Genomic DNA, 21,573 nt, shown 5'->3' with positions numbered 1-21,573 from the left:
TACCGTCTCAGGCTTGTGTTTAGATCTTGGTCCATCTGGAGGTTCATGTTTGTGTTTGGTGTGGGGTAGGCCTCTGACTTTACTTTTTCCAGCAGATGGAAAGCCATCTAGCCTAACACCACTTAGTGAGCAGTCATTCCTTTTTCCACAGATGCAAATCGGAAAAAAAATGAAAACCACACATACACACATGTAATAAATTGTGTGAATAATAATTTTTAAAACCCTCTAGGCTTAAAATATCTCACAGTTCCTTTCCACCATCCCTGAAGTTCCCATCATGCCCATGTATTGAGGGAAAAGCACTGAGCATCCTCTACGAAAATGTCAGTGTTGCTTTGGTAAACTAATACACTGAGCTGCCATTAGCTATTCCTCTATGACCATTCAGCTGACGTGAGAGAAGGCAGCGTGCCTATGCAGGTGCGTTTTGACTGATTCAGAAAAGAGTCGAGCAAAGGTGCTGCAGGGCAGAAGTGGAAGCAGTGGACCTCGATCCCTGCTGAGCGTCATGGCCAGGGGAGGGGCGAGCCCTGAGGGGACAGGAGCCATTGAAGCAGGGAAGAGACGAGAAAGGGCACAAAAATTTGCCTTCATTTATTCCACAGGTTTGCCAGTATTGAAGAATTTTAAGTTATAATTTCAAATAATATCCTTCAGTCAGATTTGGTGATGATGATGATGTGGATAAGCCTGTCTCTTCATATAAAGAAACTAAGAATAACAGCTGCCTGTCAATAAGAAATGGTCACTCTTCAAATTCAGCTTCTCCTCTGGCCAGTCTAAGCAGTTGGTTAGATAGGTAGAGAATATTGAATTCTCTTTGCTAATTTACTTAGAATTACTGGTGAATAAACCATTCAGATTAAATAGGAAATCCAGGCCAGGCATGGGAGGTAGCATTGGCTTTCAAATTAGAGAAAGCATTCAGTTAAGTGGTAATAAACGAAATGGATTTTACTTTTTGTGAATTATACTTTTGTGGAAGTCATTAGCTCTTTTCATTACAAAAGACAAGAGCATAAATTGCAGAACTTCCTTCTTTTCCCATCTTAATGAAGAGACTGCTTTTAAGGCTCTGTTCTCAAGGTTTAGTCCTGATCACAGTTTATGGGAAAAGTGACCCTTGAAAGGTAAAGAAGTCAAAAACCACTACTTCAGGATAGAATAGGTACTGCTTTAAAAAAAAAAAAAAAAAAAAAAAAAGTTAAGTAATTTCCTTTTGTTTTACTCTCTTGCTTTGAAAAATGCTGAGGGATATTATAATTGAGAGTTATTTCTGTTTTCCTCTGGCAAGGACACATGCCTTTTCAACTTGGAAATGATTCCCTTGTCTGGCTCAACTGTGTGGTTTGCGTCTTGTACTCATAATGTAATTGTGTCAAGAGGACCCTAATGAGGAGAAATAAAATGGTCTCGGAGTGAATAATAAATCCAGCGTCCATCCTGCACACTCCATTCACCGCCCTGTTTTCCCCCTCAGGATCCAAGCCACGCTCAGAAGCCTGTTGACAGTGGTGCCCCTCATGCTGTCGTTCTTCATGATTTTCCGGCAGGTAAGGACATAAGTAATAAAGTGGTAGAACCTTAGGATCTGGGATCAGGCATCCTCCCCAGGTTAACCTCTCAAGGACATCCTTCTCATTTTCTGCACCAGCAGAGCCCTGGACTGGAGAGATCATCTCATCCATCACCCCACCTTCAGGAAGAATCAGCTGTACCCAGGCATTCCAGAAAGCTTAGCTGTAATAGCTTTGCCTTTGAAACTCCCTGTGAGAGAGAGAGGAGGAGTGTTTCCCTTACAAATGAACAAATAACAAATTGCCTACCAGTTGCAAATTTTTAACTCTTTCAAAATGGGGTACCAAATACCAGTTATAGTGAAATTAATTTGAATTTAATAAGTGTAGTTCTTTTCTCCTAAGGGTTGTAAAACCAATACACATAGCTCAGCTATTACTTACGAAATGAGTATAAAAATTAAAAATAGGGACTTCCCTGGTGGCGCAGTCTTTAAGAATCTGCCTGCCAATGCAGGGGACACGGGTTCGAGCCCTGGTCTGGGAAGATCCCACATGCCGCGTAGCAACTAGGCCCGTGAGCCACAACTACTGAGCCTGCGCGTCTGGAGCCTGTGCCCCGCAACAAGAGAGGCCGCGATAGTGAGGCCCGCGCTCCGCGATGAAGAGTGGCCCCCGCTTGCCACAACTAGAGAAAGCCCTCACACGGAAACGAAGACCCAACACAGCCATAAATAAATTAATTAATTAATTTTTTTTAAAAAATTGAAAAAAGATTATTAAAAAAAAAAAGAATCCGCATGCCAATGCAGGGGACACAGGTTCGATCCCTGGTCTGGGAAGATCCCACATGCCGCGGAGCAACTAAGCCCATGTGCCACAACTACTGAGCCTGCGCTCTACAGCCCACGAGCCACAACTGCTGAGCCCATGCACCACAACTACTGAAGTCCATGGGCGCTCTAGGGCCCATGTGCCACAACTACTGAGCCCGCATGCTGCAACTACTGAAGCCCGTGCGCCTAGAGTCTATGCACTGCAACAAAGAGTAGCCCCTCCGGCCACAACTAGAGAAAGCCCGCGTGCAGCAACGAAGACCCAGCACAGCCAAAAACAAATAAATAAATATAAATAAATAAATAATATAAATTTTTGTAATCAATTTTTAAGTATCTTTTATATCCAAGGCTACAAATAAAATAAATTCCTGATTTATTTATAACCTTTTCTTTATCCACTTGGTAGACTGATTTTTATTTCACTGTGAGTAAATTTATTTGCAGAAGAGCCGTAGGACTCCCTTAGTTAATATTTTGAGATTGAAATGATTTTTAAGCATGGTTGAGAATAATATGAATATTATACCATGTCTGTAAAACTCTTTTCATTGTTAAAATATGTATTCAGCAGAGGGTTTATATTGACATAGGAAGAATCCTTGGCCAGCACAGTGTTTTGTGTGTGTGTGTGTGTGTGTGTGTGTGTGTGTGTGTGTTTTAACCATTTCCTATCAGTCAGTGCCTGGTAAATATATCTAATTTGATCTTAAAAGAGGAAGCTCATAACAACGATATCCAGGAAAAAATAATATATTTTTAAAGTCAATTTGATTAGTATAACCTGTTCTCAGAATCAGTAGAACATACTGCCTCGGTGGAAAGAACTAAATGCTACTTTAATCAGATCTGCAAGCAGGGTAATTCATCATACATAATTATTTTATGTTACAGAGCAAGTTGATGATTTGAACCTCACTTCAGGAGAAATTGTTTATCTTCTGGAAAAAATAGATACAGATTGGTACAGGGGGAAATGTAGAAACCAGACTGGTGTATTTCCTGCCACCTACGTCAAAGTGATTGTAAGTAGATTGTGCTTGTTTAAGTTGGTCATATATTCAGTGAATTCTGTGTAATTTACAGTTTAGAAAAAAAATAACCAGAAGCCTAGATTCTTGGGTTCTGGTTCTCTCTCTTCCGTTAATTCATTTGGTGTTTGAAAAATTCAGAAATAAAGGTTTGTTCAATTAGATACTAGTTAATTATTAATATATTATGGAGTACTAGAACTTAATGCTTAAATGCTATCTGAAATCCTAAGGTGAAAAACTACAGGTCCCCTGGTGAATCAGCTATTCTTGGAGGGTTGATAAGCACTTGAGGGTATATGTTAATTCTTTGCCAACATTCAGCAAACAAGAATTAAATGATACTGGATTGTCCTGAAGGAATGTTTGTTCTCTGAGGTTATGGTACCACTTCTCCTTTTCTTTGGAGTACATTTCGTTATTGGTTTCTTTCATCCTTTCCATTCCCATTTATTTCAACCTTTAAAAAAATAGATTTGGGAATACCAAAGTACTTTCATTGGAGGTAATGGTCCATTAATGATTTTTCACATAATAATTCCAAATCTGACTGGGAAACATTATATTAAAGTGTCCGAATTTTATACACCCTCAAAGCCTAACTTGTGTAAGTAGAGCCCTGAGTGCTAAGCCCGGGTGGCTGAGAAACATGGGGATGAAATCAGACTGCCACTCGAACATTTATATCAGTAGGAAGAGAATGACTCAGTCTCTAATATAACTTATTGATACTGGAACATATCAATAAACCTGGCTTAAATAGTTGAGCATTAACTGCTTGGCGGGGTGGGGGGAAGAAAATGATTTTCCATTACATCAGAAACTTAGCAAACAAATATAACAGAAGGCCTGTATTTTTCAAGTATGAATGAGGTTGAGTCTCTTGAATTACGAAATGTGGGTCTTAAAAATTGTCTGGTATATAAATACCTTGATTCTTTGGAGAAATCCAACCACATTCTCTAAATTAATATTAAAGAGTAATGTTAGTTTTAACACTCTTCCTCATTTTTCTTCTGCCCAATGTAGCAGTACTTTAAAAAGCACAATTACCACACTGAAATCAATCACACTGAATTTGCCAGATTATTGGTGTAAGTGTTATTTCTAAGCCTACAAGTTTAAAAAATTGTTTTAAGACTTCGAACTTTTGAAATTCATTAAGAAGGGCACTGATTTATTTAATGTAAACCTCAAAGCCTTAAGTAGTTTTCAGACCTATAGTGCATTATGGTCAAATATTTCATCACAACCCAGCTCTCTGGAGACTTGTAGATGCGGTATTATATAAAGTGCTCGCCTCTTAGTAGATGCTCACTGAGTACTGAGTCCTCTCTTCCTTCCCTACTCACGTTGAAGGGGAAAAAGTGTTCCAGAGTTATGAAAATGGAGAGAATCCACAAGTTTGACTAAAAGATTTTATTTTAGGGTCATGAAAGTATTGCAGAATTCTACCAACAGTTTGAATAGGTGTCTACGTAGTGCCTGATGCCTCGTTTCTATCCTAAGCCCTCCTCACCTGAAGTTTTCAACTTAGGGGATAAGGGGTAGAGAATACTCAGTCAGGGGTAGAACGACATTAATGTGCTTATTCCAGCAAATAAGAGGATTGGTTATTCAAGGAAGGCTACATCACAAGTTACGCATTTTTTTAAAAACCCAAATTCTGGATTTCATACCTTTGTAGCACCTGTGGTACATTTCGTCGGTTTAACACCTAGCTAAACTGGTTAACTTCAGTCATGAATTTGCTAATTACTTAGCTTAAATTTATCTTATTAAAATCTGAAAGAATACAGCTGTTGTCTTGATTTTTGTCTTTACTAGACTGATGTTCCAGGAGGAAATGGGAAAAGGGAATCCGTCGCATCTCATTGTGTTAAGTAAGTTTTACTTGTGTTGTTTTGAACAAAATACAAAGGATGTGAGCATTTATGTCATACAGAATTAATAAGCTTAAACACTTCAGATGTATGATTATTCAGATTCTCAATGTGTCTTTTTAATTATGAGGAACACTACTTGTTTAAAAATTCTGGTGAAATTGCAACATGCTGATAGAAGCAACTCTCCATATCAAAACAGGCCACGTAGACAGGCACAAACAGTCTATCCCAGTGCATCCCACAGCCTGGCCTCACCCGAGCAGAGAGGTTTCATCATCCAGGGCATTTTGTGCTGGCCTTCTGCTGTTTATCTACCAACAGATTTCTAGAAGGTTCAAATATTTTTGTCACAGTGTTAGGGAACCGTTGACCGAAATCGCCCACCTTGGCTAGGCACGATGATAACCACTTGCACGAGTTGTCTCACAACAGGAGGTCCCGATAAGGAACTTGCTGCTAACCAGGAGAATTCAGGAGGGGCCGAAAAGAGGGAGGAGACGCCAGCCCATAATATTGTCCTACCAAAGTCCCAGAATCCTTCGCACTGGAATCCATCTTGGCTGAGAGATGCGCGCACCACCAGGAAGGACCCTGAGTCAGACTAAATATGGGCCAACCAAGATGACTGGGCAGAGACAACCCGGAAACTAACCCCATTACCATAAAACCTGAGACTGCGAGCCATGTGGCAGAGCAGTTCTCCTGGGGTCTCTTACCCCGCTGCTCTCCACCCAGGCACCCCTTCCCAATAAAGTCTTTTGCTTTGTCAGTACGTGTGTCTCCTCGGACAATTCATTTCCGAATGTTAGACGAGAGCCCACTCTCAAGCCCTGGAAGGGGTCCCCCCACTTCCTGCAACAACAGAAAATATTTAAACCTGATAGAGGGACTTCCCTCGTGATCCAGTAGCTAAGACTCCGTGCCTCCAGTGCAGGGGGCTCGGGTTCAATCCCTGGTCAGGGAACTAGATCCCACGTTCCGCAACTAAGAGTCCGCATGCCGCAACTAAAAGATCCCGCATGCCGCAACTAAAAGATCCCGCATGCCGCAACTAAAAGACCCCCGCATGCCGAAACTAAAGATTCCACATGCTGCAACGAAGATCCCACGTGCCACGACTAAGACCCGGTGCAGCAAAATAAATAAATTTTTTTTTTAAATGAACAAAAAAGTAAACCTAACAGAAATATAAACCCTACAAAAACTGCTAGGCATTTTGTATTGTTTTGTTTTTGAGAGGAACTAGAAGAAAGTAAAGGAAGGGTTAATTTGGGGGGGGGGGTCTTCTTTATGTTTGAAGACCTATCCTTTTCTGCATCACTGTAACTCCTTTGTGATTTAAAACATTGCAACAATGCAACTTTATATTCCAGTTAAATGAGCAAATTAATAGAATTCAGTACCTGCTGAAGACTGTAAACCTGTCTTTGAATAGGTCAGACATAAGAAGATATGCTCCCTGAGGACTTCAGAAAATAAATGCAAAGGTTATCACAAATAAGAAAACTTCTGATGCCACAATAGTTTAATTCTATTTCAGGTTCAGTTTTTCTGTGTCAGCAGGTTGAATTTAAAGTGGACTTTCATGGCTGTTGATCCATTGACCTGACTTAAATCAGACTTTGGTTGGAGCGAGTACCCACATTTTCTCTTCAGACAATTGCATCTCCTTAGTCATAGCTGTTGAAACTTCCTTTCCAAAGCCTCAAATCAAAGGTTTGGGATTCAGTCATGTCTTCTAGGGACACAATTTCATCTCTGTTTTTATCTTATTTTCAGTCAAAATTGTAGATCATTTAAGGATCGTTCTAATTCTCAGAAATGAAGCCTTTTTAAAGGAGATACAAAAATCATTTTTAAAACAACAGTGTAAGATATGAGATTAAATGTTATAAGATAATAAGCCGAGTTTCTGTTTTCTTCGAACCTTCTAGTTTTGAAGGCCATTCATCTATATACACAGCTCACTGATTCAGCATACATTGAGCATCTACCCTGCCCAGCTGGTGCCCATTGCATTTCTGCCATGGAAGTTTGATGTCTTGCCCTGAGATTCTCAGGGTTGACACTCCTAAACTCAGTGCATTTATGACTGAGAGGGTTCAGACTTGGCCCTGGATTACTGTGGCCCAAGGATACAAAGACAAGGAGACTGGGGAGATTCTGTCATGAAGAAAAGGTGATCAAAAGACGTGCAACATTAACCAACCACCAGCTGCTTATCTGGGATTCTGCCTGTACTTGTGACCTTGACTTTAGCCTTTCTGAGTGAATAGGTTCATATCTAAAAAAGTAAGGACTATCATTTAGAAATATAGCTTATTCTTTTTCATGGAAAATTTTAAACTATGCCTAGTATACCTTGTTCCAAAGTAAACACAGAATAAATATTTATTGAAAGACTAAATGAAGGTTTTAAGGCATTTTGAAAGTTAGTACTCTCTAGTTTAACCCACAAATGTGATTTTCTTTCTTCAGAGGCCCAAGATGTGTTGCTCGATTTGAGTATATTGGAGACCAGAAGGATGAGTTAAGTTTCTCAGAGGGAGAAATTATTATTCTTAAAGAGTATGTGAATGACGAGTGGGCAAGAGGAGAACTTCGAGAGAGATCTGGGATCTTCCCCCTTAACTTTGTGGAGCTCATTGAGGATCATCCCACCTCTGGTACAAATGTTTTAAGTGAGTACAGAGAATATGGTTTTTTATTATGTCCTATCCTAATTCAAATAAACCAGATAATAGGTTAATTCTTAAGTTGCATAATAATCCATATTGCCGTATTTTTTAAGGTAGAAGGAAAAATGATTTTTAAATGGTAAACATCATTATTGGGATAGTCATTGTTGTGGCAGTCTCTCAAAGAGCTGGTTTTGGTGTTTTAGGTAATTAGTGGTGGCTTCATATTAGAAATGGCAGGAAAAAAAATCACTGAGTTTCAAACAGAAATGGCCTATAGAGTGTAACTAATGTGTATCCTCCTTCACCTAACAGTAAAGGAAACAAATCCGGAGAGGGTACTGCCGGGCAAAGTTACGTAGCCAGTACATGAAGAGACTGATCTGGAATCCCAGACTTTTCACTCTCCCCCCACAGTTTTTCTCCAATACTATATGGTCTTTACATCTGAAGTTTTGACATTTTTTTAAAATACAGGCACAAAGGTACCACCGAAAACCAAAAAAGAAGATTCTGGTGCAAATTATCAGGTAGGCTGCTTGAATAGATGACTGTAGTGAAAGCCAAGTTTTATCTCTGGGAGGACTATTAAAATCATAATTATCAAAAGAAAATGTTATAAATCATTTTTTGTTTTTTTTTTAAATTTATTTATTTATTTATTTTTGGCTGCGTTGGGTCTTCGTTGCTGTGTGCGGGCTTTCTCTAGTTGCAGAGAGCGGGGGCTACTCTTCGTTGCAGTGCGTGGGCTTCTCATTGTGGTGGCTTCTCTTGTTGTGGAGCATGGGCTCTAGGCACGCGGGCTTAGTAGTTGTGGCTCGCGGGCTCTAGAGTGCAGGCTCAGTAGTTGTGGCCCACGGGCCTAGTTGCTCTGCAGCATGTGGGATCTTCCCAGACCAGGGCTTGAACCCGTGTCCCCTGCATTGGCAGGCAGACTCTTAACCACTGCGCTACCAGGGAAGCCCTGTAAGTCATTTTTTAATTCATGTAGCAAATATTTGAAGTAAATAGATGATTAATATCTTTATTGCATATAGAGCTCGTACAAATGAATTAGAAAGACATGCAAAGCCTGATAAAAAACAAGGAAAGAGATATTATTAGAATATTCATGAAAGAGATACTATAAGTGGCTGATATTAAAAAAGTATTTAACCTTATAGTAATCAAAGAAATGCCTTGTAAAGAGACAATAAAATACCATTTAACGTATCTAGTTAATGAAGATTCAATACAACTCAACAGTAAATAAGTAATTATAAGTATGTGAATGTTAAAACAGAGAAAGTACAGATTATTGTTATCATTGTTTTTATTTCTCACCCTAAGAAAAGGATGAAAAATGAGACAAGGTTTTAGTCACAAAAATGGTTATGGTGATGTTACTGTAACAAGAAAAAATTGGAAATAACCTAAATATGATCATTATCGGGAGAATGTTCTGAGGCCATTAAAAACTAGATTTGTAAAGTAAATGGCATGGGAGGAAAACATGTATTATAGGGAAATTGAATATATAGCATAAAAAGACTATGAGGAAATGTGTTTGTTACCATTCAGTTGCCCTTAGGTAGTGAGATTATAGGTGGTTGGGTGTTTTTCCCATTCTTCGTATATTTCCAAACTGCCAAATGTTTAGGAACATTTGTATTATTTTTATAATGGGAGAGAGAAAAAAAATGGATTAAAATTTTTACACTGTATAACATGGCTTCAGAAGTGTTTAAACTGAATAGGAATGTGGGTGACTTCCATTGTTTTTTGTGACATATTTTAGAGGAGTGAGCCTGATGGGGTCATTGTTTGTCAAAATGTCAGTGGTAATTAGGCTGTGTGTCTCTCAATTCTTTCATCTTCCCCCCACTGATAAAGTCAAACAGGAAAGAAAGGGACTACAGTTCTCCCAAAGGAAATGTTCACATGGTTCCCTGTATTTCTTGGGAGTGACAAGTACCATTCTTTAGGGTTGGTTACCCAAGTACAGGAACAAGACGGTAGGGTTAGGGTTTTTTGTTTGTTTAATTTTTTGTTTTTCCTTCAAGCCATCAGTTGATGAGAACTTAAGATGTACCAGGCGCTGTGCTAAGCGTTCTACACGCATTACCTCCTTTGATCCCCGAAGCAACTCTGAGATGAAGCTGAGGCTCAGAATAGAGAAGCTTCCTGCCCAGTGTCAGCTAGGAGGTGGCAGAGCTGACTGGCGGGCTCCAAGCCTTTGCTCTTAGTGTTACCCTTGCCTCTCTGCTTGGGCTTCTTGAACATAGGGCTCCCATCGTGACTTGGCAGTGATGCCTCTTCGCGGGGCAGAACCTTCTTCTGATGTGTTTGCAGTAAAACCATTCCTGTTGGAGCATTCCGTCACACTAGCCCACCATATCTGGGTGATTGTCCTGCCAGCCTTGGAGCTAACTACGCCTCATAAAATTAAAAGTGTGAACTAATGAAGTCCTGTGCCATGGAATCTGATAGCCTCTGAACCATGTAGAGACCTGGGAATTAAAAGACTGCCCATTCTGATCCTTCCTAATTTAGATAAAGAAGAACCTCACTGAAAATTATATGCTTTGCCAGATTGTTTTCGTAGTGTCATAAATACTATACACAAATATTGCAAGCTTTTATCTAATTTTAGTGTAACTAATGTCATAGATAATAATTAGAAAAAATTTTTGCTTAAGCATTATATAGTCCTTGAAAGCAGAAAGTCACAAATTTTATCACATCTGTCATTTAGAATTCTATTTTAAGAAAAAAGTTATTGGAAACTTTTATTTCTGAAACTCAATAGTGACATAAGGTATTGAGTGATTTAAAGTGGCCTTCAGGCTTTGAAATCTTATGACCCCTTAGCTTTTTTTCCACCACTTTTTAAGCTTTGTAGAAATTAATCTCAAATAAAATCTCACATTTCTTACCGAACTTCTGATTTGTGACAGGAGAACAGTCTTTCTGCAGAATGGTGCGAAGCTCTTCACAGTTTCACAGCGGAGACCAGCGACGACTTGTCCTTCAAGAGGGGAGACCGGATCCTGATCATGGAACGTGTGGACCCCGACTGGTACAAGGGCAGACTGCGCGACAGGGAGGGCATCTTCCCCGCAGTCTTCGTGCGGCCCTGCCCAGGTGCGACAGCTGCAAGGAAGGCTCTTACCCTCTAAGGGGAGCGCGAGACCTTTGAAATGATACATATTCCGTTTCCCTCTGGCCATGTTCAATTTAAGTTGTTTGCCTACTTTTGCAAGTTGATTCATAAAGTTATGCAAACTTTCTTCATATAATTTGTTGAAGTTATGGGGAAAAGAGATTAAAAAATGCCTTCAATTAATAATGGCTAATTTTGTCTCCTAAATATTAATATATTTTGTATAATTTTTTTCCTGCTAAGACAGCATCCTTCATCTTTTTGCAAGTTAAGTGAATTCAAAGTTAATTGAAAGTATTATGTCCTGGGAATGACAAGGGGGTTTCTTAAAATGTTCAACTTGTGTTTTAGTCCAATGTCTTTGTATATATTTGAATTTTTGGTGTCTTCACAGCTGAGGCTAAAAGTATGGCTGCTTTAGCACTGGAGGGAAGGAAGGCCAAAGCCTTGTATGATTTCCATGGGGAGAATGAAGATGAGCTTTCCTTCAAGGTCAGAATGTGTATCTTTTTGTAATTGCATTAAGCAGCTATAAATTTTGAAATGTCTTCCACTGAAGGGTGGAACATTTGGGTGGAGTATTGATCATTAGTCAAGAATGAACAGATCTCAGACCCTCATTCTAAAGGATGAGATTAGAGAAAGTGAACAGGGCAAATGTAAATTATCAGCAAGGCATTTAAAGAAAGCCTTATTGATATCTATAGCACCACAATCACCTACCAAATTCCTTGTTCCTTGGCCTTATAACATGTGATCTCACTAACGTTGGAGGTTTCGTTGATAGCCCTAGTAAAGGATGATCCTCTACATGGCCCTTGCAGCCTGCTACTGTCATGTCTTTGAAACCAGTGGAGAAATCAGGTGGCACCTACTACAGCTGGCCTCTGCAGCAGTGCCTCATAAGACACCGGAGTCTTGTCCACAAAGACACTGACTAGACGTTAGGGAAATGATCCCAAAAGGTTAAGGTACTTTGCAGAAGTTTTTTTTTAGAAGCCTAAAATCTAATCTTAATCTTACTTCATCAAAGAAGTACCTTTTATTTTTTTAAAGTAAAAAGAATACTTCCATGATCCTGTTTCCGCAGTCCACAGTTCGACCGTGGTCAGAGGACAGCACCCAGGGTAGTACTTTGGGATTGGGCCAGAGGAAGGAGGGTGGCTTTAGTAAGTCATTGCTGTCAGAAGAGCCTGTGTCAGACAGTGGGAAATTCTCCATCATCGGAGATACTCAGAGGCAGGGATGCCATAGAAGGAATTAAAGTATCCAGGAGTGATTGGACAAGGTGAGACTTAAGACAGTGGGTACCCAAACAAGGTTTTCACCTGTCTACAACAAAATGAGGAAAACCGTGATATTGGGGATGTGCAGGCTTTAGGGGAGCCATGGAGAAGGGGAGGCTATGCCTAGATATATAAGGTTGCTAACTTTTCTATTTTGTGATGGAGTTTTACTTTATTCTGAGAATTTCTTCTTTTTCATATTAAAATGTCATTTCTGTTATAAAATATTATTGGTAAATGATATAGATTTCTTATGCAAAATTATAATTGGTAACCCTATATCAGTTTCTTTTTCTTTTTTTTTTAATGTATTGGTCCATAAAATCCAAATGTTTGGAAACTGTTGCCCCAGTCCTTTTCAATCTTGAGAGTCAGTGGCTCAAAATTAATTCCTTTTATCTTTACATAAAATGTTACTGCAAGTGAACACTCTGGATTCAGACTTTTTGGATATTATTTTGGCCTTCATTTAGGTTATGTCAATGTAACAGAATTCACAGTATCATCCAGAAAATAGGTTGTCTTCATTTTACAAATGCCTGGCTGTAAGCAAGATAGTTCTAGAGTTTTTTAGTTAAGGGATTCTGCACCACTTTCAGAGTTGTTGATCATTAATATTTTATTAAATATCCACAGAATATTAGTAAATAAAACTTTTTTTAAATTGTCCTAGCCCTCAGAAAACTGACATAGTATGTATGTATGGACCAGAGCTAAGAAAATTTGTTTTAGTCAGTGATTATATTATAGTTTAGGAAGTGGAAGGAACTTACTTATAACAGAAACTTTGAATGCCAGAATTTTTACAGATTTTAGCAAGGTAAATTAATGACATGGGATAGTCAGCATTTTCCCTTAAGAAAGGCCTTAAATCAAACCAGTTTTCGAAAGGGCAATGTCCTAGGGCTACAAATAAATCCATTTAGCCTGATAAAGATATTCTTAAAAGTACCCAGGGTCATCTTCGACCATTATAGAATCCTAAACCCAGATTCTAAGCAACAGTTAGAAACCATAAAGAACAAAATAGTTTCAGGAGATAACAGATGAAGACATAATTTTTGAAATTGAGGAATTATAATTCATACACGAATAAGATACACAACCCCTTTGACTAACCTGATGAGGATAAATCATGTGCTGAGTCAGGGTGAAGCTCTTTAAGACAGGAAAGAATGCAAATTTGATATTGAGGCCGTGGAGGAATGGAATAAACCAAATGGTAGAGGAGAATACCATTATGTGGAAGAATAAATATAGAGTACAAAGTGCTCAGGATGTTAAGAAAAAGCAATTGTAGTAAAAACCTTTCTAAGTAAAAAGGTCTACTGTAAAACGTGGTGACCTCATGCCTAATAGTTAACAATACAGGCCCTGGAATCACACTAAATTTGAATCCTGTCTCTACCACTAACTAGACATGCGACACTGAGCAAGTCACGTAATCTGACCTTCAGTTTCCTTTTCTTTAAAATAAGGAAATCTATAAAAATATTTCTCAAAAATGGGGATAATAATAGTACCCACTTCTAGAACTGCGTTGTTGTTTAAATGAATTAATTTCCACTATTCTTAGTTTGTTAAAAAATAAAAATAAAATAAATGAGTTAATTCCCATGAAGTACATAGAAAAGGACAAGGCATACAGTAAACATATGGCTCGCTCTCTCATCTTCAGATCTTTGCTTAAGTGTCACCTGGCTGCCCTAATGAGATGGCAGCCCACACTTTCTGTCCTCCTCTGCTGGCTTACTCATCTCCCAACTCTAGAATAAGGTCTTTACTCTTCGCTGTATCCATAGTGCCCAGAATAGTGTCTGACACATAGTGGGTACTCAATAAATAACTGTTAGATGGGGGAAAAAAATTTTATATATATGATAGCTGGTATTTTTATTTATTAAAGAAGAATTTTAGATTAAGAGTGGTGAATTTGGGGGGCACAAAATACCACCAGGAAAATAAAAGTGCAACAAGGGTGACAATGGCAAAGGAATGCGCTCTGAGGAAAAGAGCATACAAGCTAATGGCATCATTAGGGTTAGGTCATCTTTGTGGTACATCGTTTAATCCTCTCGGCAAATCAAGATAAATGAGTTATATAAAGAGGAGATGTACATGCCTCTCCAGGTGGGCTGCTTACCATGCTTACCCTCAATAGAAACTAATAATTATTTTCAATTCCTGTCTTCTTACAGGCTGGAGACATAATAACAGAGCTGGAATCTGTAGATGATGACTGGATGAGTGGAGAATTGAGGGGAAAATCTGGAATATTTCCCAAAACCTACATTCAGTTTTTACAAGTCGGCTAAAGGTGAAAGCTTGACTGTGTTCCTTGGCACAAGAACTCACTTGAACTATCACTTTGACTATCAGATATGTTTTTGCACTATTTTTTTAAACTGAAAGAAATATCTATGCTGTACATGGTATACTAGAATTTTCTGAAAGCAGAAAACATCTGATTTTGTAGTTAGCTTTCATTCACAGTAGAAACGTGTGCACGGAAACCCATGAGCACATTTCTACCAAGGAGGACATCAAGCAGGATTAGCAAGGCAGGCAGACCCTTCCCCGGGGAAAGCGTCTGGTGACAGGGCAGCATGAGGACACTTACAAGCAGAAGTTGCACTTGGACCTCTGTGTTCATCAGCACAAGTAAATTAACCGTGCTTCCTCATTTTCTACTTTAGTTTTAAAAGAGGACATTTGTTATTCTACATGCTGTAACTATCAGGCCATGGTTGGTAACCTAAATTTCATTATTGATATTCAAATTAATTCTAACAGCTTGAGCGCATTATCCTTATTACTGGAACAAAGCCTTGCTCCAGGAGAGGGTAGTTCATTGACTAGTGGGAGCCTTTGTGAGCACATGGTGAATCAGCTCACAGTCACCACACGCTCCTGTGGTAGCAAGTGTTCCCCCTTTGTCCCAGTGTTTGAAGGGGGTTGAAATTTGATGTACCTTAGTCAAAAGAACCAAAACCATCCTGAAATGCCTTGCTAATACAACTAACCCGTCCACATACCTACAGTACTTAATTTCTTTCCTCTGTGTATACTTTATGTTAACAGGGTTATTATAAGCACATTTTCTGAATCTGCAATCATTCTTTTGACAATTACTGGTACCCAAAGAAAAATTCATTTTCTTTGAGTTGCCCCAGTAATATATAAAACTATGTCTTGTTATAGTGGTACATTATGAATCACATATATCTCAGAATACAGAGCAACTGTTAAGATGGAAAACAATGCCAAACCCCCAGCTCATTCTTCCAAGTATAATCAGAGCGAAAAATAATTTGAGAATCTGAAGGCTGATACTTTTGGGGTTGTTTTCTTTTTTCTCCAGCTCTTCCCTGCACAGTTATTAGAGTAAATAAGAAACCACTTTCCTGCTATCCATTGTTATGCATTCCAGGCTTAAGATAAAAGTGGTTCCTTGCAACACTGAATCAATTACAGTTTATGGGCTAAAGCCAAATAGGTCGAAGACAATCTTCCGAACAGATCAATGGAATAGAATTTCATTGGAAATGTAAAACACTTTCCCAACTATGTTCATAACTTTCTTCTATTTTTGAGAAGAGTTTCATATGCTGGGCCACTTTTTAGCTTTTGTTTTTGTTTCCACTGTCTGAAAAGTTAGGCAGTAAGTGGTGAAACCATCATGTGAACACCACGTGGGGTTCTGTAAGGGAGGAGATATTTACTCTTTGATTGAAGTTCATTTCCCAGTATATGGTTAAAATTGATTTTGGAATATGGGAGCTGTTTGTTCTACATGTTTTGGTGTTTTGGGTAAAGAGGACTGTATAAAGAAAACTGGTCAAATTTCACTCATTTCATAAGAAATGGATGGCTTAAAGCATATTATCCCAACTAAGTTCCTATTTGCAGCAAGCTTGTACAACAGCAGGAAAGTGGGAAGTGGGGGGTAGTGTCTGGGATAGGACATGAGGTATATTTCTTTGCCTGTGTAATTTTAACATCTTATATCAAAGATCATGAAAACCTAGCTTTATTGGAGAAAAATATTCCTTTTAAATTTTGGCCTCTGTCAGCAGAATGATAAGTGCAATAGTTGTAAATCTACTTGACACTATAATAAACCGAACTGAACTTTTCAAAGTCCTTTTCTCATACATATTAGACTGAGGTTTTTGAGAATGGAGTTGGTATCTTATCTTTATATCTCCAGCCCTTTGCACCATATAGGCTCAATAGAGGTTTTTTGGTTGGTTGATTGGTTGGCTGGCTGGCTGGCTGGATGGATGGATGGATAACTTTCACATAATAGCAATACTATCTTGGATCCAATATGCTCCAATGTCTTTCCTCTTTATTGACAAAAGTCTTTATTGAAACAAACTTTGCAGTTTTATGTCTTCCACTCCATCATGCTACATTTTTTGCTTGCCATTTATTACCTACTCAACTGACAAGAAGTAAAAATGTAGCATGGTGTAGGTTTTTCATAGGTACTTATTTATTTATTTATTTATTTTATTTTTGGCTGCGTTGGGTCTTCATTGCTGTGCGTGGGCTTTCTCTAGTTCCGGCGAGCAGGGGCTACTCTTCGTTGTGGTGCACGGGCTTCTCAATGCGGTGGCTTCTCTTGTTGCAGAGCACGGGCTCTAGGTGCACGGGCTTCAGCAGTTGTGGCTCATGGGCTCCAGAGCGCAGGCTCGGTAGTTGTGGTGCACAGGCTTAGTTGCTCTGCGGCATGTGGGATCTTCCTGGACCAGGGATCAAACCCGTGTCCCCTGCATTGGCAGGCAGATTCTTAACCACGGCACCACCAGGGAAGCCCCTTCACAGGTACTTTCTTATTCTGTATATTGACTGAACATGATTTTTATACTCAGTGAATTTCATAGTGAAGAAATAGAAATGTATTCTTGTTCCTTTCAGGAATTTTAGTTGAAAACCTCATATTGTTCATCCAATCCTCCTCAAACTAGAATCTCCAAATCCTTTTTCTTTGGTGGGTTAAAACTAGAGAAGTCATTTCATATATTATTCTTACCCTTTTGAACACTAAAAGACAGCAGATTTCTTTAAAAGCTGCCCTTGCTTATATGGCTGTCATTTGTGCTCATGGAAATCACAGGTTTTTAATACAGTCTGAAACATTCATAATGAAAAAAAATCAGTACATTTATCAAAATTTTAGAAATGGCATTTGAAAAAAACAAAATGTATTTTTCTATAGGGTTTGTTATATATCAGTACTCTTAACAATAATTGTTTACGGTTTTTGTTCAGCTTCTTAAGCTTAGATAAATATACGTGGAGAAATAGTGATGATATAGGCTAATTATAAGGGGATATTTGGTATAATCAATGGTTTATTCTTTTTAATTAATGTCAGATGTACATGTACCATATGATTCATAATTCAGTGCCATTTTGAATGCCATTTTAAACGAATGCTTAACAGTGAATTTTTCAGAACTAAATAGGAAATAATTTTCTAACCTACTCCTTTTTATTTCACTGTAGTTAGAGAGGGGGGGAAATACAAAGCCTAACTCAGAACAACACCACCATCTAGGGGCCTTTCACCTAATTGCAATCTCATCCTGTTAAACCACAGAAAAGTCTGAGAATCAGAGCTCAACCTGCAGAGGTTAAATAATTTGCCTAAGGTCATAAAGGTATGGCAAAGCCTAAAGCAAAACCTAGCTCTACTGATATTGCCGATTCAGTACTTTTTATATTTGTTTTGCTAAAGTGATACATTTCTCTTTAACAGTTAAACAAGTAGAATTGATTTGTTTGTTTTATTGTAAAAAGTTGTAACTTCTCAAATATAATAGTCATGATTAGAATGAATTGCAGAGAACAAAGCCTTGAATTTATTCCTTTCAAGAAGAAAAGAAGGGGCTTCCCTGGTGGCGCAGTGGTTAAGAATCTGCCTGCCAATGCAGGGGACATGGGTTCAAGCCCTGGTCTGGGAAGATCCCACTATGCCGCAGAGCAATTAAGCCTGTGCACCACAACTACTGAGCCTGCAAGCCGAGAGCCTGTGCTCCACAAGAGAAGCCACCGCAATGAGAAACCCGCGCACCGCAACGAAGAGTAGACACCACTCACTGCAACTAGAGAAAGCCCGTGTGCGGCAACAAAGACCCAACACAGCCAAAAATACATTAAAAAAAAAAAAAAAAAAAAGTCATTTTAAAAAAGGAAGAAGATCCGTGCTTGGCTTCTCAGTTTTATATAGGCAGTTCATACTGATGTTACCTAGAAACTCAAACATGGACTGATCCATTCATGGGGATTCCTTTTTTAGTTTAATAGGAAATATTTGAATGCTTGGAACATCAGATCTTGAAAAGATCTGTGTCTGTAGAGCTGTGCTCTTGGCAACAGCAAAGCAATCTTAAACTGAGGTTTTCATACACATGTAGCACAAAACATTTTAGTATTTTGGAATCTAATAGATCAGCTCAACTACTTACGCCAATAAATTTATATTTCAGAGTCTGGGACACATTTTGGATTTTTAAAGGAATCTTAATTGTATGTAAACCATGGATTGTTTATTTATCTACAAATACTACAAATTAGGCAATAACTCAATGAAGCTTTTTTCAGGCAAAGGAATGATTCAAATTCATTATTCAGAAAGGAGAATTACCTGCCAGTTATCTGTCCTCTTTTAACAGGAATTGACTGACAATACCAAAATATTGGCCCACATTTAGTTGTTCTTTACAGTTAAAGAAACAACTACATTTATCTCTCCAATCATACCCAGGTTTTTAATAGATGATAGAGCTCCGACTCAGAGGATCACTGAGGCCCACCACGTTGTTTCTCAGGCCCCCACGTGGCCAACAGCTTTAGAGCAGAGTTGTTAATTCAAAAGAGCCTCAGAGCACGTGGCTAACTCTTCAGTGCGGTACTATGCCTAAGATTATGCTAGGGAAACAGTGGTGTCTTCTCTTTAGACATATAAAACATCAAAGCTTTTAAAAAATAGATGTGGTGATGAATAAAGTATCCGATTATTCTGTACGTACAGCGCACTCTAGGGAAGATGAATGCGGGGGAGCAGGCAGAGGCCTGCATCTTTGCTGGCCAGAGGGGCCTGGCTGGGCTATGAAAAAGCCTAGTTGTCCACTACAATGAGGGAACTGGGGGCAAGGTCAGAGAGCAACAGAAAATAGGGCACCAAGACACTGTGCATCTTTAAGGCTAACTACCAAGTGGGACGACTGCCCCTCTGCATGTGTGTCAGGCTATCCCTGCTGGATGGGAATGGGTGGCCTCTATGTCATATGCCACTTGAGAGAGAGACTACACATTCACAAACAGAGCTGCTGAGCAGACTCCTCGCACCGATGTTCCCCACAAAGCCAGGACCCACATCACTCAAGCTGGTGCTCAGCTGCAGAAAGTAAGCTTTTTTTCTTTAGTATTTAGCAATGAGGACTGCTACCATCAGGCCTGAACTTGCCTCCTCCCACACACACACACCAAAATTACAACTACTTACAGAGCAACTATCTATGCAGACAACCTAAAGACTAGCAGAAAAGATTTTCCACAACTAAAGACATAAAGAAGGAATCCAACAAGATGGGTATGAGGGGTGCAGACTCAGTATAGTCAGGACCCACACCCCGGGTTGATGACCCACAAACAGGAGGAATATCACAATCACAGGCCGGAAGGGAGTGGCACGATATATTCAAAGTGATGAAAAGAAAACCCCTACAACCAAGCATGCTCTACCGAGCAAGGTTCTCATTCACATTTGAAAGAGAGAGAAAGTTTTACAGACAAGCAAAAGCCAAAAGAGTTCAGCACAACTAAACCAGCTTTACAAGAAATGTTAAAGGGACTTCTCTAAGTAGAAAAGGCTACAACTAGAAAATGAAAATTATGAAGGGAAAAATCTCATCAGTAAAGGCAAAACAGTGAAAGTAGTAGATCAACACTTACAAAGCTAGTAGAAAGATTAAAAGACAAAAGTGGAAAGATCATCTATGTCCACAATAAGTAGTTAGGGATACACAAAACAAAAATAAGTAAAATATGACATCAAAAACATTAAATGTGGTGGGGAGTAAAAATGTAGGGTGGTTAGAATGTGTTCAAACATAAGAGATCATAAATTTATGCACACACATACACAACTCATGGTAACCACAAACGAAAAACCTAAAATAGATACACATACACAAAAGAGAAAGGAATCCAAACATAACAGTAAATACAGTCATCAAATCACAACTGAAGAGAGCAAAACAACAAGGAACAAAAAAGAACTACAAAAACAACCCCAAAACAATTAACAGAATGGCAGTAAGTACGTATCTTATCAATAATTACATTAAATGTAAGTGAACTAAATGTTCCAACCAAGAGACAGAGTGGCTGATTAGATTTTTTAAAACTCAAAAAAACAAAACACATATATATGCTGCCTACAAGAGACTCACTTCAGGGACTTCCCTGCTTAGGGCGCTGCACTTCCACTGCAGGGGGCACAGGTTTGATCCCTGGTCAGGAACTAAGATCCTGAATACTGCGCGGCACAGCCAAAAGAACAGACTCACTTCATGTCTAAAGGCACACAGACTGAAAGTGAAGGGATGAAAAAAGATTCTGTGCAAATGAAAAGGAAAAGAAAGCTGGGGGAACAATACTTACATACTTACAATCATACTTACATACTTACAACAATACTTACATCAGACATAATAGACTTCAAAACAAAGACTGTAACAAGAGACAAAGAAGGGCAGTGACCCCCCTTTAATGATAAAGGGGTCAATCTGGGGACTTCCCTGGTGGTGAAGTGCTTAAGAATCCGCCTGCCAATGCAGGGGACATGGGTTCAAGCCCTGGTCCGGGAAGATCCCACATGCCATGGAGCAGCTAAGCCCCTGTGCCACAACGACTGAGCCTGCGCTCTAGAGCCTGCGAGCCACAACTACTGAGCCCGCATGCTGCAACTACTGAAGCCCACGTGCCTGGAGCCCGTGCTCCACAACAAGAGAAGCCACCACAATGAGAAGCCCGCTCACCGCAACAAAGAGTAGCCCCCACTGGACGCAACCAGTGAAAACCCACGCGCAGCAACAAAGACCCAACGCAGCCAAAAATAAATAAATAAATTTATTTTAAAAAAAAAAAGGGGTCAATCCAACAATATAACAATTGTAAAT

General features: G+C 39.1%; 1 protein-coding gene across 6 annotated transcripts in view; it reads left to right on the top strand.

Annotated features, from left to right (window-relative positions):
* The window catches only part of SH3D19 (SH3 domain containing 19), a 180,769-nt gene extending 164,250 nt beyond the window's left edge, over positions 1-16,519 (top strand). For 4 of the 6 annotated variants that reach the window (XM_059922602.1, XM_059922601.1, XM_059922603.1 and 1 more), the window contains 8 exons: positions 1,484-1,556; positions 3,251-3,381; positions 5,215-5,270; positions 7,752-7,954; positions 8,429-8,481; positions 10,888-11,074; positions 11,488-11,585; positions 14,578-16,519. In XM_059922602.1, coding sequence (XP_059778585.1) covers positions 1,484-1,556; positions 3,251-3,381; positions 5,215-5,270; positions 7,752-7,954; positions 8,429-8,481; positions 10,888-11,074; positions 11,488-11,585; positions 14,578-14,694 — 918 coding nt within the window. In that variant the 3' untranslated portion in view covers positions 14,695-16,519. Of the gene's footprint in view, positions 1-1,483; positions 1,557-3,250; positions 3,382-5,214; positions 5,271-5,705; positions 6,015-7,207; positions 7,523-7,751; positions 7,955-8,428; positions 8,482-10,887; positions 11,075-11,487; positions 11,586-14,577 lie in introns of those variants that run through there. The other 2 variants (XM_059922605.1, XM_059922606.1) reach the window with 2 other exon arrangements.
* The last annotated feature ends 5,054 nt before the right edge of the window (positions 16,520-21,573 follow it).

The sequence above is a fragment of the Balaenoptera ricei genome, chromosome 5 (genome assembly GCF_028023285.1).
Source record: "Balaenoptera ricei isolate mBalRic1 chromosome 5, mBalRic1.hap2, whole genome shotgun sequence".
NCBI lineage: Eukaryota > Metazoa > Chordata > Mammalia > Artiodactyla > Balaenopteridae > Balaenoptera > Balaenoptera ricei.
This window is presented reverse-complemented; position numbering and strand designations above follow the sequence as displayed.